Raw genomic sequence first — 17,213 nt, 5'->3', positions numbered from 1 at the left:
TTGGGCAATAACCATTTATATTTTATATACCAAATTCGTAGCAATACAACTCTGACTTTCCAGTAAAAAGGGAAAGGGGAATATAAAAGGGTTCCGTTATACGAGAAATATAATTCTCTGTCATAAAAATACATTGCCATTACATGTTTAAAGACACGATCTCTTTAAACATATCGAAGTACACTTCCTTTTTATACAAATAGTAAGTGTAACAATCTCAGTTATACTTGATTTGGGGTTTATTTCAGATGAAAATGTTATTTCTAACCCGCTCGCTCTATCATTACTTCTCCGTGCGATCTTAATAACTCCCAAGACACATTTTGATACAATTGATATTACAGCAACAGCGCTAAGAGTTCTATTTAATGAATATGTAACTTTTTATATTGGGTCTATATTTGTTCTCAGTTATCTCTGCCTATATGTTGAAATCACTATAGCAATGTTATAAGAGGTATATGGAGTTAACAACAAACCGGACACAGATTTATTATTAAAAATAATAATTTCCCAAAATACTCACCACTGAAGTTTTCTCCTTTTGTCCGCAGCTTTCAATCCAAAATGGCTGTAAATCAAGTCCAAAATAAATTTGTTTCCAACAGTCCATGCTTGCCCCTGTCCCAAACATATTTGTATGTCCAAAAGTCCATGCTTGTAATCTGTTCATTTCTTCGTCCAAGGGGGACTCACTGTTGATTGAAGTCTTCAGATCTTCACCCAGCGGGGGTCCATATTTGTACATCCCACAAATCTTCTGTCTTGATTGCAGAAAAATAAAAAAAATGGAGGAGCCGCCGCAAACACCTCCTAACTGGTAGGAGGTCCGATATGCAATGTTCCATTTCTAGACTTTTCCCATAGTTCTATTTCTAGATTTTCCCGCGCTAATGCAATAAATAGAACTATTGCAATGAGTTTAGCTCAGATGGTGAATTGAACCCACAACTCTGTGTTACCTGAAATGTGCATATATCAGTTAAGCCACAGCTCCTGATGTCAGTCTCTTATATTGAAGAAATCTATATATCAGAAATGAAAAAAAATAAAAATATATATATATATATGTGTATATATATATATATATATGTATATATATATATATATATATATATATATATATATATATATATATATAGGGAAAGAAAAAAATTTCTCTCTATATATATATATATATATATATATATATATATATATATATATATATATATATATATATAGAGAGAGAGAGAGAAATTTTTTTCTTTCCCTATATATCTATATATATATATATATATATATTATATATATACATATATATATATATATATATATATATATACATACACATATATATATATATTTTTTTTTTTCTACAGAGATTTACGTAAAAAAAAAAAAAAAAAAGCGTGGGGTCCCCCCTCTATTCACTATTGACCCTAGTGCTGCCCGCCCACTGCTGGTTCCGTGAAAGTCGGGAAAAAATTTGCATGGGGTTCCCCTGATTTTCACTTAACCAGCACTAGGCAAACCAGCTGGGGTTGGAGGAACTATAGCAGGGGGGACACGCAGCAGGGGTTCCCCTGCCATAATGACTAACCAACCCCAGGCTGTTCAGCGCTGGGCTGGATTCCCTAGGGAATGGGGTCCGCCGAAAAAAATGATCGGGGACACCCAGCCCAGTGCTGATAGCACTAGGGCTCTTCCTACCCCCGTGGGCTGTGGGTAGTAGGGTAATAATGCAGAAAAATAGAGAAAAAAACAAACAGACGTCATTTTGTTTTGTGGAACTACAAGTCCCAGCCAGCCAGGTTGCCCAAAATAGTGTGGGCATGCTGCTGCTTGTATAACTACAGGCACCAGCATACCTACGGCAGCCAAGGCATGTTGGCACTTGGAGAGCCACAAGTGCCAACATGCCCTGACACCCACGGCTGGCTGGGACCTGTAGTTCCACAAAACAAAATGTTTACAAAACCACCACACCCTCATTATAACCACTAGGATTTATTAAAAATAATAAACCCCACAATAAATACAGTAAACACCTTCATTAGTACCACATATTTTTATTAAAAATAATAAATTACCTAATACTCACCAATGAAGTTTTCCTCTTTTGTCAAGCAGCTTTCAATCCAAGAATGGCTGTAAACCAAGTCCAAAATAAATTTGTAATTCCAAATGTCCTGGCTTGCCCCTGTCCCAAAGTAATTTATACTTCCAAAAGTCCATGCTTATAATTGTCCAAAACAAATTTGTAATTCCAAAAGTCCTGGCTTGCCCAGTCCCAAAGTCATTTATACTTCCAAATGTCCTGGCTTGTAATCTGTTCATTTCTTTGTTCATGGAGGACCCATTGTTGATTGAAGTCTTCAATTCTTCACCTGGGGGGGGGGGCATATTTGTAATTCCCACGATTGTTTGCTACTATAGTCTCTCTGTGCTGTGAATGGGTCAGACGATGTCTCTATGTATTGTGCAGGGTCAGAGGATGGCTCTATGTATTGTGCAGGGTCAGATGATGGCTCTATATATTGTGCAAGTGTCAGAGGAAGGCTCTATGTAATGTGGAGTGGTCAGAGGATGGCTCTATGTATTGTGCAGGGGTCAGAGGATGGCTCTATGTATTGTGCAGGGGTCAGAGGATGGCTCTATGTATTGTGCAGGGGTCAGAGGATGGCTCTATGTATTGTGCAGGGGTCAGAGGTTGGCTCTCTGTGTTGTGCAGGGGTCAGAGGGTGGCTCTCTGTGCTGTGCAGGGGTCAGAGGATGGCTCTCTGTGCTGTGCAGGGGTCAGAGGATGGCTCTATGTATTGTGCAGGGGTCAGAGGATGGCTCTCTGTGTTGTGCAGGGGTCAGAGGATGGCTCTCTGTGTTGTGCAGGGGTCAGAGGATGGCTCTCTGTGTTGTGCAGGGGTCAGAGGATGGCTCTCTGCTGTGCAGGGGTCAGAGGATGGCTCTATGTTTTGTGCAGGGGTCAGAGGATGGCTCTATGTATTGTGCAGGGGTCAGAGGATGGCTCTCTGTGTTGTGCAGGGGTCAGAGGATGGCTCTCTGTGTTGTGCAGGGGTCAGAGGATGGCTCTCTGTGTTGTGCAGGGGTCAGAGGATGGCTCTCTGTGCTGTGCAGGGGTCAGAGGATGGCTCTCTGTGCTGTGCAGGGGTCAGAGGAAGGCTCTATGTAATGTGGAGAGGTCAGAGGATGGCTCTATGTATTGTGCAGGGGTCAGAGGATGGCTCTCTGTGTTGTGCAGGGGTCAGAGGATGGCTCTCTGTGCTGTGCAGGGGTCAGAGGATGGCTCACTGTGTTGTGCAGGGACCAGAGGATGGCTCTCTGTATTGTGCAGGGACCAGAGGATGGCTCTCGGTGTTGTGCAGGGACCAGAGGATGGCTCTCTGTGTTGTGCAGCGGTCAGAGGATGGCTCTCTGTGCTGTGCAGGGGTCAGAGGAAGGCTCTATGTAATGTGGAGAGGTCAGAGGATGGCTCTATGTAATGTGGAGAGGTCAGAGGATGGCTCTATGTATTGTGCAGGGATCAGAGGATGGTTCTCCCTGTTGTGCAGGGGTCAGAGGATGGCTCTATGTAATGTGGAGGGGTCAGAGGATAGCTATATGTAATGTAGAGGGGTCAGAAGAAGGCTCTCTGTGTTGTGCAGGGTCAGAAGATGGCTCTCTGTGTTGTGCAGGGTCAGAAGATGGCTCTCTGTGTTGTGCAGGGGCCAGAGGATGGCTCATTGTGTTGTGCAGTGGCCAGAGGATGGCTCACTGTGTTGTGCAGGGACCAGAGGATGGCTCACTGTGTTGTGCAGGGACCAGAGGATGGCTCTCTGTGTTGTGCAAGGACCAGAGGATGGCTCTCTGTGTTGTGCAGGGACCAGAGGATGGCTCTCTGTGTTGTGCAGGGACCAGAGGATGGCTCTCTGTGTTATGCAGGGACCAGAGCATAGCTCTCTGTGTTGTGAAGTTGTCACTGGCGGAGCAGAGGTTGGGAAGTGAGAGAATAGCTGGTGAGTTGGGTGGCATGTGAGGGAAAAGCTGGTAGACATGGGGTAATGTGAGCGAAAAGCTGTTTGTTATGAGGTGGCATGTGATAGAATGGCTGGTGTGCAGGGCAGATATTCGAAGCTTATGGTCAGGGAGTGGCATGAGAGAGAAAATCTAGTTGATAGGTGTTGGCATATAAAAAAGTAGCTGGTCACCAAGGGCCCATATTTGTGAAAGGCTTATGAGCAGAAGATGACATGAGAGAAAAGTGGGTGTCATGTGAGAGAACCTGGTTGGCAGTGGGAGGGGCATGTAATAATTTAGGGTGCAGGGTGGCATATGATAGAGAATTGTTGCTGGGCAGAGGGTGGGTGATTTCACATTTAGATACATAGAATTTGAAAATGATCAATATTTTTACTTTGCAAAAAGCTATGAAATTCCATAGACAAGAAACCTTATGGTTTAACATGTCCGATTAATGTTCCTTATACACCATCTAAACTGTAAGAAAACTATTGAAACTCTTCCACTCAAACTCCAAAAAGCAATGAAATTACGACGATTAAGGCAGAAGCCTTAATGGACGTGTTCCTTGAGCAATACAGACATGGTATGCCATCACATCCTGCGGTTAGCTGCAGATTCAGCACTATCATGTAGTGAGATTGCTGTCACTCACAAAATGGTGGATCTTCTAATTCACAGATTTGTGTGTTCACTGGAATACACACATACAGTACTATTACATTTTCTTAGTTTAGCTTTATCGTAGTTTAGGGCCTGGGTGTCTTAGAAAGAGACAGTAAAGCAACTTCATAAAAAATTAGAACTACAGAATCTTTACAGAGCATTTTTCCCTCCAAGACTGTGCCTGCTTATTAAAGATACCTGCAGAACATGACTCATCACCAAACAGTATCTGCTCCCGAAAGATCCCTGCAAAGCATTCCTCCACCCAAAACACTTCCTGCAGCTGACAGACCCCTGCAGAACATCCTTACACTCAACATACATACCATGTCTGTATTGCTCAAGGAACACGTCTATTAAGGCTTCTGCCTTAATCGTCGTAATTTCATTGCTTTTTGGAGTTTCAGTGGAAGAGTTTCAATAGTTTTCTTACAGTTTAGATGGTGTATAAGGGACCTTAATCGGACATGTTAAACCAAAAGGTTTTTTGTCTATGGAATATATATATATATATATATATATATATATATATATATATATATATATATATATATATATATATATCTCAAAATGATAAGTTATGGAAGGACGGCGCCTTCAGGTGTAAAAACAGATAATTGTGTATATATAGTCAGTAAGCTCAAAGAGTCCAGAGACCATAAAATCCCGAGAAAAATAGTAATGCAGGTGGATATCAGCATATAGCAGCATATATCAGCAAATCAGGTGAGACACTGTGCAGATTAATAGTGTAGTAGTGTGCGTACCAGAAATAAGTAAAATAACAGCTTATCTGTATATAGGCTCCTCAGGCATCCCTGGTGGTGATTTCCTTTGCTCGCAGAGACAAAATGCAAATATAGTATGTTCTATTAATAACTGCTGCATCACCGCTCAATAGTAGGAAAGATATAAGAAAGCCATATGGTGTAGTATTTTTGCAAACAATTTATTCAGCAGATTAAAAATATAAAATGCAAACTCACAATGAAGATAATAAATATAAGCTCATCTGTATAATATACAGGCGAGGTCACTGGTAGTCATATCCCTGTAGGTAGTTAAAGATGTCCCTCTATAGGCTCCATACAAAAGCTCAGGAAAGGGTGATATCTTAATTTGTTACTCCCAGGGTAGATCTGTGAAACAGGGTTTCAGATAGTACAGTTGTGGGCCTCAACACGTTTCGTTTAGTTTGAAGGAGGAATTAGGTGATATTAAAAACTATGCCCTTTATATAGGGGTGTGTAGCGCCATTTTGCGCTAAAATCGCGGGCAAATGAAGTCACCGCGCATGCGCAGAGCGCCGCCGGCCGCCATTTAAAAAAATATTTATTTATTTAATTAAAAAATGACACCTTATGGTGTAATTAGTATATTAGTACATTCGTGATTGTGCAATGGTGAATGGGCTTTTTAGAGGATGCCCTAGAGCAACAGTGAGTGTTGTTAGCTAAGAGAAAGTACATTTATAAGTATGGGCATGGATCTCCATAAAGGGAGATATGCGGTGGCCATTTTGGTTAAGGGAAAATTTCAATTTCAAAGTATTTGTGGAAGTTATTAAGCACAACAAATTAGAGATGAGCGGGCTCGGATTTTGCTAATCCGAGCCCACCCGAACAGTGCGGATCCGATGGGATCCGAGCACTGTTCGGGTATTTCCGGCCGCCAAATGAATCCAAAACGAGGCTATGACATCCAAGTCTCGTGTCGGATCTCGCGAGACTCGGATCTCATAAATGCCCCGCTCGCGGCCGCCATCTTCATTCTCCCTGTGGTTACTGAAGAGGGAGGTTGATGTGCTCTGTCCTCCTGATTACTTTAGTCAAGTGGTGCTTTGTCCTGCTGAGTCCAGTAGTACTTTTTCCAATGCTCTGTCCTGCTGAGTCCAGTGGTGCTTTTGTCCTGTATTTGTTTCTGATAAGTCCATAGCAATTTGTTAATTAGCCAAAAATCTTTAAAAAAATACCAAAAACATTTTTTTAAAAAAATAATTGGAAAAGTATAAAAAATATTATAGAGCAATATATTCTTGCAGTCCCAAAAAAGAGGAACTGCCATTTCTATTACTACGTTCATTGTTTGTGCAGTCCAAAAAATGAGGAACTGCCATTTATATTACTACATTCATTGTTTCTGTAGTTCCAAAAAAGAGGAACTGCCATTTCTATTACTACGTTCATTGTTTGTGCAGTCCAAAAAAAGAGGAACTGCCATTTATATTACTACATTCATTGTTTCTGTAGTTCCAAAAAAGAGGAACTGCCATTTCTATTACTACGTTCATTGTTTCTGTAATTCCAAAAAAGAGGAACTGCCATTTCTATTACTACGTTCATTGTTTGTGCAGTCCCAAAAAAGAGGAACTGCCATTTCTATTACTACGTTCATTGTTTGTGCAGTCCCAAAAAAGAGAAACTGCCATTTCTATTACTACGTTCATTGTTTCTGTAGTCCCAAAGTGTGTGTGGTTTAGGGGTACGCGCTCTTGTGCTGCATATAATGGAGTACAAAAATTTGGAGGATAAAGTAGGGAAAGATCAAGACCCACTTCCTCCTAATGCTGAAGCTGCTGCCACTAGTCATGACATAGACGATGAAATGCCATCAGCGTCGTCTGGCAAGGGCGATGCCCAATCTCCTAGTAGAGGGCATGTAAAATCCAAAAACTCAAAGTTCACTAAAATTAGCAAAAAAAGAAAATTGAAAACATCTGAGGAGAAACGTAAACTTGCCAATATGCCATTTACGACACGGAGTGGCAAGGAACGGCTTAGGCCCTGGCCGGTGTTCAGGACTAGTGGTTCAGCTTCACCCAAGGATCTAAGCCTTCCTCCCCCATCCCCCCCTCAAAAAAAATTTAAAAGAGTTATGCTGTCAGCAACAACACAGCAAATAACTCTGCCTTCTAAAAAAATAAAAATATAATAATGATATTTATGTTATGTATATTATTGTACACTAAAATGTGACATGTATACTTTATGCTATACATTATACCATACATGCACTTTATGGTCTATATGGCATATATATATATCTCTCTATATGCGATTATTATTACAGCTGCTTTGAATGCAGCTAATTAAATGAGTAATTAATGATCGACATCTGGAACTTACACCTCCTTTTTCATCTATATAAGAATGAACTGAGACAGAACATCTATATCTACTTTTTGGCTTGAAAAAGTCTCATATCTGAGACGAAACGCGTCGCCCAGTTATTCACATATCAATTTTTTCCCGTTTGGTTCTGAATATATACCGATTAGGTACTACAGACCTATTGTTTGAGGAACCATCCCACACTGCTCTTCGTTTCTGTCCGGGCAGTTTTTCTGAATGCACAGCCTAATGTCACATGTTGGCAACTATTGAATCACAGGAGAGCTGCGGTGAAACACTGCTAGGAGGATTCACTTGTAGGACATTTCCATCATTAGCAGCACACAGCTGTAGGAGAAATTATTCCGGATGCAACATTAACAGCATAGAAGAGGACCGTGAGTACTGTTGGTCTATATTCTCTATATTTCATGCTGGACTGTACATCAAGGCTTATATATCCGGATATCCTCAGTGTTATAACCTCCCTATTCTGCTCCCGGATACATCTGTTACTGTGGACATTTATTATGAAGAGCTAGTGTGACTATCTATGTCTTCTTGCCTTTGACTACACTTATTTGTCAACAGAACCATTTTTACTTGCATTTAGGAGGTATATCTCCTTATTTTACATTGGATCCGAATATATGTTTGTAATAAATTGTTGATTATTTATTTCTGCCTTGGTCTTTGTACTTTTTATATATTTTGCCTCACCTATATGTATTTCTAGCACTGTAACTTTGTCCTTGAGTTACTTCTAAAGAGATGGCATCACAAATCCCCAAGGCGAGACTAAGGGTGTTGGTGGTTTGCGAAGCCTGATCTTCCCATCACTGTACGGAAAGAGGTGGCTCTTTCCACCATTTGCAGCACGCCCTCTGCATGTGCTGGAAGGATCACCCACAGTCCAGTTACAGATTTGGCTAATGAAGGTGTGAATGTTGTACACCAGGAGGAGGATATTGATGTAGCTGGCGCTGAGGAGGAACTTGACGAGGAGGATTCTGATGTGGTTATCATAAATGAGCCACCAGGGGGGGGGGAAGTTGATGTCCATGGGATGAAAAAGCCCACCGTCATGCCTGGTCAGAAGATCAAGAAATGCACCTCTTCGGTCTGGAGTTATTTTTATCCCAATCCGGATAACAAATGTATGGCCATATGTAGCTTATGTAAAGCTCAAATAAGCAGGGGTAAGGATCTTGGCCACCTAGGGACATCCTCCCTTATACGTCACCTGAATAACCTTCATAGTTCAGTGATTAGTTCAGGAACTGGGGCTAGGACCGTCATCAGTCCAGGGACACCTAAATCCCTTGGTCCTGTTGGATACACACCACCAACACCCTCCTCGTCAACTTCCTCCACGATCTCCATCAGATTTAGTCCTGCAGGCCATGTCACCAGCCAGACTGAGTCCTCTTCAATCCGGGATTTATCCGAGGAATCCTGCAGCGGTACGCCTACTACTGCCGCTGCTGCTGTTGCTGCTGGTAGTCGGTCATCTTCCCAGAGGGGAAGGCGTAAAAATGCTACGTCTTTCACCAAACAGTTGACCGTCCAACAGTCGTTTGCCATGAGCACAAAGTACGACAGTAGTCACCCTATTGCAAAGCGGATAACTGCGGCTGTAACTGCTATGTTGGTGTTAGACGTGCGTCCGGTGTCCGCCATCAGTGGAGTGGGATTTAGAGGGTTGATGGAGGTATTGTGTCCCCGGTACCAAATCCCGTCGAGATTTCACTTCACTAGGCAGGCGATACCAAAGATGTACAGAGAAGTACGAACAAGTGTCCTCAGTGGTCTGAAAAATGCGGTTGTACCCACTATCCACTTAACCACGGACATGTGGACAAGTGGTTCAGGGCAAACGAATGACTATATGACTGTGACAGCCCACTGTGTAGATGCATCGCCTTCCGCAGCAACAGCAGCATCAGTAGCAGCATCTCCACAACGGCTGCTCGTGCCAAGGCAGGCAACATTGTGTATCATAGGTTTTAATAAGAGGCACAACGCTGACAACCTCTTAGAGAAAATGAGGGAAATTATTTCGCAGTGGCTTACCCCACTTAGACTGTCCTGGGGATTTGTGGTGTCAGACAACGCCGGTAACATTGTGCGGGCATTACATATGGGCAATTTCCAGCACGTCCCATGTTTTGCCCACACCGTTAATTTGGTGGTGCAGCATTACCTGAAGAGTGACAGGGGTGTGCAGGAGATGCTTGCGGTGGCCCGCAAAATTGCTGGACACTTTCGGCATTCTGCCAGTGCCTACAGCAGACTCGAGCAAAATCAAGAAAGTCTGAACCTGCCCTGCCATCACCTCAAACAAGAGGTTGTGACGCGCTGGAACTCCACCCTCTATATGCTGCAGAGGATGGAGGAGCAGCAAAAGGCTATTCAAGCCTACACAGCCACCTACGACATAGAAAAAGGAGTGGGGATGCGCCTGAGTCAAGCGCACTTTAGTCTGATTTCCGTGTTGTGCAAGGTTCTGCAGCCGTTTGAACTTGCCACTCGAGAAGTCAGTTCCGACACTGCCAGCTTGAGTCAGGTGATTCCCCTGATCAGGCTGTTGCAGAAGCAGCTGGAGAAAGTGAGGGAGGGGCTGGTAAACCATTGAGATTCAACAAAGCATGTAGCTCTTGTGGATGAAGCCCTTCGTACGCTTTGCCAGGATCCAAGGGTGGTCACTCTTTTAAAGTCAGAGGAATACATTCTGGCCACCATGCTGGATCCTCGGTTTAAAGCGTATGTTGTGTCTCTGTTTCCGGCGGACACAAGTCTACAGCGGTGCAAAGACCTGCTGGTCAGGAGATTGTCCTCTGAAGAGGACCGTGAAATACCAACAGCTTCATTTTCTTCCACACCTGTGGCTGCGAGGAAAAAGCTCAGTTTTCCTAAAAGACCCACTGGCGGGGATGCTGAGAACATCTGGTCTGGACTGAAGGACCTGCCAACCATTGCAGACATGTCTACTGTCGCTGCATTGGATGCTGTCACAATTGAAAAAATGGTGGAGGATAATTTTGCTGACACCATCCAAATAGACATGTCAGACAGTCCATATTGTTACTGGCAGGAAAAAAAGGCAGTTTGGAAGCCCTTGTACAAACTGGCTCTATTTTACCTGAGTTGTCCCCCCTCCAATGTGTACTCCGAAAGAGTTTTTAGTGCAGCGGGGAACCTGGTCAGTGAGCTGCGAAGGAGGTTGCTTCCGCAGAACGTTGAAAAAATGATGTTCATAAAAATGAATTATCAATTCCTCAATCAAGTACAGCACTGGCCTCCAGATACTACAGAGGGACCTGTGGTTGTGGAGTCCAGCAGGGACGAATTGATAATGTGTGAGGATGAGGAAGTACACACTGAAGGGGGAGAGGAATCAGAGGATGAGGACGACATCTTGCCTCAGTAGAGCCAGTTTAGTTTGTACAGGGAGAGATGAACAGCTTTTTTTGTGTGGGGGCCCAAACAAACCAATCATTTTAGCCACAGTAGTTTGGTAGGCCCTGTCGCTGAAATGATTGGTTTGTTACAGTGTGCACGTCCTATTTCAACAGCATAAGGGTGGGTGGGAGGGCCCAAGGACAATTCCATCTTGCAACTCTTTTTTTGGCATTATGTGCTCTTTGGGGCCTAGTTCTATCTCCATCAGAGATATTCCTGCAGGCCATGTCACCGGCACAGCTATGTTGGTGTTAGACATGCATCCGGTGTCCGCTATCTGTGCAGTGGAATTTAGACTAGTTGGAGGAGGTATTGTGGCCCCGGTACCAAATTGGGTACTGGGGCCACTCCGCTACGCAGTCCAGATAGCTACGTACCAGATATTAAACTACGTTCAGTGTTGCGGCCAAATCCAAAAAAAATGAAAATACCCTGTCATCATCGAAAACAAGAGGTATTGACGCGCTAGAACTCCATCCTCTATATGCTGCAGAGGATGGAGGAGCAGAAAAAGGCCATTCAAGCCTACACAGCCACCTACGATGGGCCACGTGTTTGTGCCGCCCACTTGTGTCGCTTAGCTTAGACATCCAGCTACCTCGGTGCAACGTTTTGGACTAAAAACAATATTGTGAGGTGTTCTGAATAGACTGGAAATTTGTGGAAATTATTGTTATTGAGGTTAATAATAGCGTAGGAGTGAAAAAAAACCAAAAAACTGGATTTTAGCACTTTTTATGCTTTTTTAAAAATAAATCAGAACCCAAAACCCTAAATCAGAACCAAAACCTTTCGTCAAGTGTTTTGGCAAAACAAATCAGAACCCAAAACCTCAAGCTAATCAGAACCCAAAACACTAAAAGTGGCCGGTGCACACCCCTACAACAAATGTATGGTACTATATAACAGTAAAATTCATAAGGTTTGTGCCAGGGTAAATAAATATAAAGTGCATATATGTGGCGACTAAATTGTACTTAGGTAAGTATATTGGGGCATTTCATTTAGTGATAAAACCAAAGTGTTACTAAATTAATTAACCCAAGATATAGATAAAATACGTTGGCGCTTTATATAGGTGCTACACACCCCTATATAAAGGGCATAGTTTTTAATATCACCTAATTCCTCCTGATGAAGTTCAAACTGAACGAAACGCGTTGAGGCCCACAACTGTACTATCTGAAACCCTGTTTCACTGATCTACCCTGGGAGTAACAAATTAAGATATCACCCTTTCCTGAGCTTTTGAATGGAGCCTGTAGATGGACATCTTTAACTACCTCCAGGGATATGACTACCAGTGACCTCGCCTGTATATTATACAGATAAGATTATATTTATTATCTTCATTGTGAGTTTATATTTTATATTTTTAATCTGCTGAATAAATTGTTTGCAAAAATACTACACCATATGGCTTTCTTATATCTTTCCTACTATTGAGCGGTGATGCAGCAGTTATTAATAGAAAATACTATATTTGCATCTTGTCTCTGCGAGCAAAGGAAATCGCCACCTGGGATGCCTGAGGAGCCTATATACAGATAAGCTGTTATTTTACTTATTTCTGGTACGCACACTACTACACTATTAATCTGCACAATGTCTCACCTAATTTGCTGATATATGCTGCTATATGCTGATATCCACCCGCATTACTATTTTTCTCGGGATTTTATGGTCTCTGGACTCTCTGAGCTTACTGACTATATATACACAATTATCTGTTTTTACACCTGAAGGTGCCTTCCATAACTTATCATTTTGATACCTCTTTTTCGGTCTAACCATCCGATATTGGAGACTTGGCTGCCACACATATTTGTGGAGGTGTTTTGTTTATGTTTTATTTTTATTTATATCTTTGTTTATTATCACTTTTTGATTATCATTGTATTTATTATCCATATATTGGGTAAAGCGCCAATCTGATATTGTGTTCTATTATATATATATATATATATATATATATATAATATAATATGTGTAAATATATATGTATATTTATACACACATGCACACTATGTGGTCAAAATTATTCAGAGTGTGATGACAATGTATTAAAATACATATACTGTAATAAAGAAATTGGTCACCCTATTGCAGCGATAATAGCTTCCACTCTTCTTGGAAGGCTTTCCACAAGTTGTTGGAGTGTTTCTGTAGGAATTTGTGACCATTCGTTCTGAACCACAAGACCGGGGTCTCAAATGAAAAAGCTCTTCTTAAAATTGTGAAGCGAAGCTCTATCTCCAAAATATCGATCTGACAGATTTAATTTAGCTTCTACTCTAGGTGCCAAAGCAGCTTGTAAAATTCTGGAAGATTCTTCTTGTGTGGACAACCAATGTGATAAGCCTTGAACCACCGGGGACAAGGTCTGAATTTGACCAGCCAGATCCTGAGCTGGGGTTGGGTTGGTCCCGCTTTCATCCATCCATAATGTTTCTCCCAATGTTTCTGTATGGCCAGTTATAATGTTAGGCTGGCGGGTCTTGTCATAAACTTACAGAACTGGTGGGAGAGGTCTTCACCTATAAGCAGCCACCTTTCCCGCTTGATATGCTCACAGGTACTCGGTTGCCCCTGGACTTAACTCTAATGTAGTGTAAGTTTATGAGCAACACCACACCGGTTGGAAGATGGAGGCTATCCATATGGTAGCTTATAGTCATAAGGCTGGCCTAGGTCAGGGGGTCCATAGCAGATAGGTATGTCAGAGACAGATCGGGGCTGATGACAAACAGGAGAATTCAAGAAACCGGTCATGAGGTCATGGCAGCTAACAGGCAAGGTTCAATAACAAGCAAGAGTTCACAACGATGGGTCAATGCAGAGTATCAGCAGCATACAACAGGTACTAAACAGAGCAGGTCAGCAATTCCTCAAGAGATGCTATATCCGGCAGGAAGGCTTAGCCCTCCCTTCCTTAAATACAGAAAGCAGCCAATCCAGAGCCTTGCTTGACAAGTACTCCCAGGGGTTGCCTAATTAAATAAACAGATTAATTAGCCCGCAGGCTATTATTTTACTAAATGCGCATGTGCCCAGCTTCCCAGTGTTGCTGGGACGCGGCATTGCTTAGAAAGCTTTGTCACCATGGCAACAGTCGGGACAGAGGAAAGATTAATTGACGTCCGCAGCTCGTTACAATATAGAGATATTAGAGACAGTATAAAAAAATCTTCATGTTGTTTTACAATACAAGGCAGATTTATACCTTCAAAATAGAAAACTTTAAAGCTGGTCATACCGTTGTTATTAATATGACATTAGCATTGAATAAATCAATTGAGAATGAAAATATTGCACTCGAAGGCGCCTTTTTTCGTTTCGTTTTCGTTTTTTCTTCTTTTCTTTTTTCTATCGATATATTTATTCATATAAATATATGAGCTGTCTTTGCATGCCTTTGTTTAGTTTAACAAACATGGTTTTAAAAAATACTTTATCGTGATCTTATTATGTACATTTGCAGGAGTAATATTTAAACACCTTTTAATATAACAGCTTGGTCTGAAAATATAAATTTATTCCTTTTTAAAGACCATAGGTATTCATAACAGAATACACAGGACAAATTATGTTTGTAATACTGAATGAAAATTGAGTGCACTTGTTTACTTTACAATATTTGGATGCAATTTCAAGTATTAATTGTAGTAATCCTTCTATAATCAACTTTAAAATGGCCTAAAAATCTTTAATTTTCACAAAATTGTTCTTAGTTTAACATAATGAGTAAAATATCCATTATAAAGCATTTTATTGGGATTAAAGTGCCATATAATTCCATTTTTAATTACAACCTATGTAATCTTTTCATTTTTTATGTTTTTTTTGTTTAGAGAAGAGGATGTTGCTGCTATTGACATTAACATGGGCTGCCCAAAAGAATATTCCACCAAGGTATGTATTTGCAATTTATAAATATTGTCTTTCAAGGAAGTCATTAGATTCAAAAACTTTCTCATACATTACAATGTTATGTATGTGTAGTAAACATTAATTATCCATTTAGGATTGCATGCGCACAAGAATTTATTGTGACTTTTTTATGTCGAACACCTCCGCCTACAGTTATTTTGTCCATTTTCTGCTTCACTGGATGTGTGTGAAGCTCTTGTGACCTGCTCTAAAGATTTGTAACAGTTTTTGTATTTCACCAAATACTATAGTATTTGGTGAAATCTTAATTGAGAAACTGACTGAAGTGACGGATCCAGGGGCTGGGGCGGTGCGATCGGGGCAATCACGCCCCCTAGCAGAGGCATGCTCCCTGTGGCTGCACACTATGAGCAGGGCAGTGTTGATGTCAGCAAAGAGAGGCAGTCAGAGAACCCTTCCCGGCCGCTCTGATTGTATTTTAAGTACAGTCAGAGCGGCCGGATATCATACTCTGACTACCTGTCTGTGCTGACAGCGACACTGCAGGGAGCATGCCCGGTCAGCATCCATTCATAATCTGCCTCAGCTCCTGTATATATTTTAAGATGCTCTCAAACTAACGGGAGTCCATAGTCTTTTTAGACATGCAAAATGACCATGATTTTACATTGCCTCGGTGGTAAGTGAAATTACTACCAATAGGACGCATTTTTCTCAGTATAAGCACATAATATAGAAATCCTATTAATATGCGCAGATAAACTAACGTAATTATATACTCAGGATGTAAACTGCTGCGGAACTGTTAGAGATTAAATAGTGGGCGGGCCTAATCGGTATTCCCTCTAAAAATACAATCTAGATCGCCCCTAACTTACAGTACTGATGTACTGGACCTTACAGTAGCGGTCCAGAGAACAAAATACATGGACTAATGAACAAAAAAAAGTGCATAAAGCAAACCTATTATGCAGTGACACGGCAAATAGGAAGACTCATAATCACCTTTGTGGAGCATGTGGTAAATATTTATCTGTTGTTTTATAAAGAGGCTTTTTGTGTGGCCTGTATTCCTCATAGAACTCCAATACAACCCCTACAACAATATAAGGAGTTAACTAGCTGGATGATTTAAATATTTTGTATAAAAAAAATGAGCTTCAAGCATGTCAAGGGGTTAAAAAGACAAGGTCTCAGATGTGTAAAAAAACCTTTCTTAATATGGATTTATGGTTTGTTTTTTTGGAACACTCATCTGTTAGTGAAGGAGAAACTAAAGAACAACTCAGGACATTTAAACCCAAATTAGTGGATGTAGTGATTAGACATATTACTAAGACTGTGGGAATACAGGATTCGCCAATCCCACCTACCTTACATGATGCCTTTTATTTTTTTTGGAGATGACGGACAGAATCATTGTATGTATATAACATCCTAAGTAGCTTGACACAATCTCTGATTAAAGATTGTTGCTGACAATAAACTTGTTGAATTTTCAGGTGTCTTTCCTCTGACACTGATGCTTTGTCACCCAATCGTTCATCGTTTAATCATTCACACTAATGCGATATCAGACCGAACGATTGTTTAGAGTTTGATTGGCCAGATAATCGCCTCTTAACACTGTAGTGTGTACCCAGCTTTAACCAGAAGTTCTCTAAAAACCTTTGCATTACCAATATACTAGTGGTTCTTATGCCTACTCTCATGAAGCAGGTATTTGCAGTTAGGCCTTATCTTGATGACCATGTGCTGATAGGGAAATCAGAACACAGTGCCGAAACCAAAACTCTCAAAGTAATATCTTTTCCTTTCCTTACTCCATGGCAGCCCTTATAATGGGTTTTTACCCTGATCAGCTTAGTGTAGACAGGAAAAATTTGCCCCACGTGAACCCCATATAAAGCAGCTCATTCTCTTCCTCAGTGTCTTTTCTTCCTGTCTCAACATGTGTATGACAGGGTAGTGTAGAGTAGCATTTTTTGTTTTGTTTGTTGTTTTTTCTAGAGGGCTTACCTGAGGTTTTTGGCTTTCCTCATAAGCCTGGCTGTGTGTGCAGTTCAGCGGGGCATGTTGCCGGGACCG

At 41.3% G+C, this 17,213-nt stretch overlaps 1 protein-coding gene across 4 annotated transcripts in view; it reads left to right on the top strand.

Annotated features, from left to right (window-relative positions):
• DUS2 (dihydrouridine synthase 2) overlaps positions 1–17,213 on the top strand; it is a 326,095-nt gene that overhangs the window by 70,883 nt on the left and 237,999 nt on the right. For all 4 annotated transcript variants that reach the window (XM_075188820.1, XM_075188819.1, XM_075188822.1 and 1 more), the window contains exon 6: positions 15,086–15,146. In XM_075188820.1, coding sequence (XP_075044921.1) covers positions 15,086–15,146 — 61 coding nt within the window. The remainder of the gene's footprint in view (positions 1–15,085; positions 15,147–17,213) is intronic.

This window comes from Mixophyes fleayi, chromosome 10 (assembly GCF_038048845.1).
Source record: "Mixophyes fleayi isolate aMixFle1 chromosome 10, aMixFle1.hap1, whole genome shotgun sequence".
Lineage (NCBI taxonomy): Eukaryota > Metazoa > Chordata > Amphibia > Anura > Limnodynastidae > Mixophyes > Mixophyes fleayi.
The sequence above is the reverse complement of the archived record's forward strand: the minus strand, read 5'-3'. Positions and strand labels throughout refer to the sequence as shown.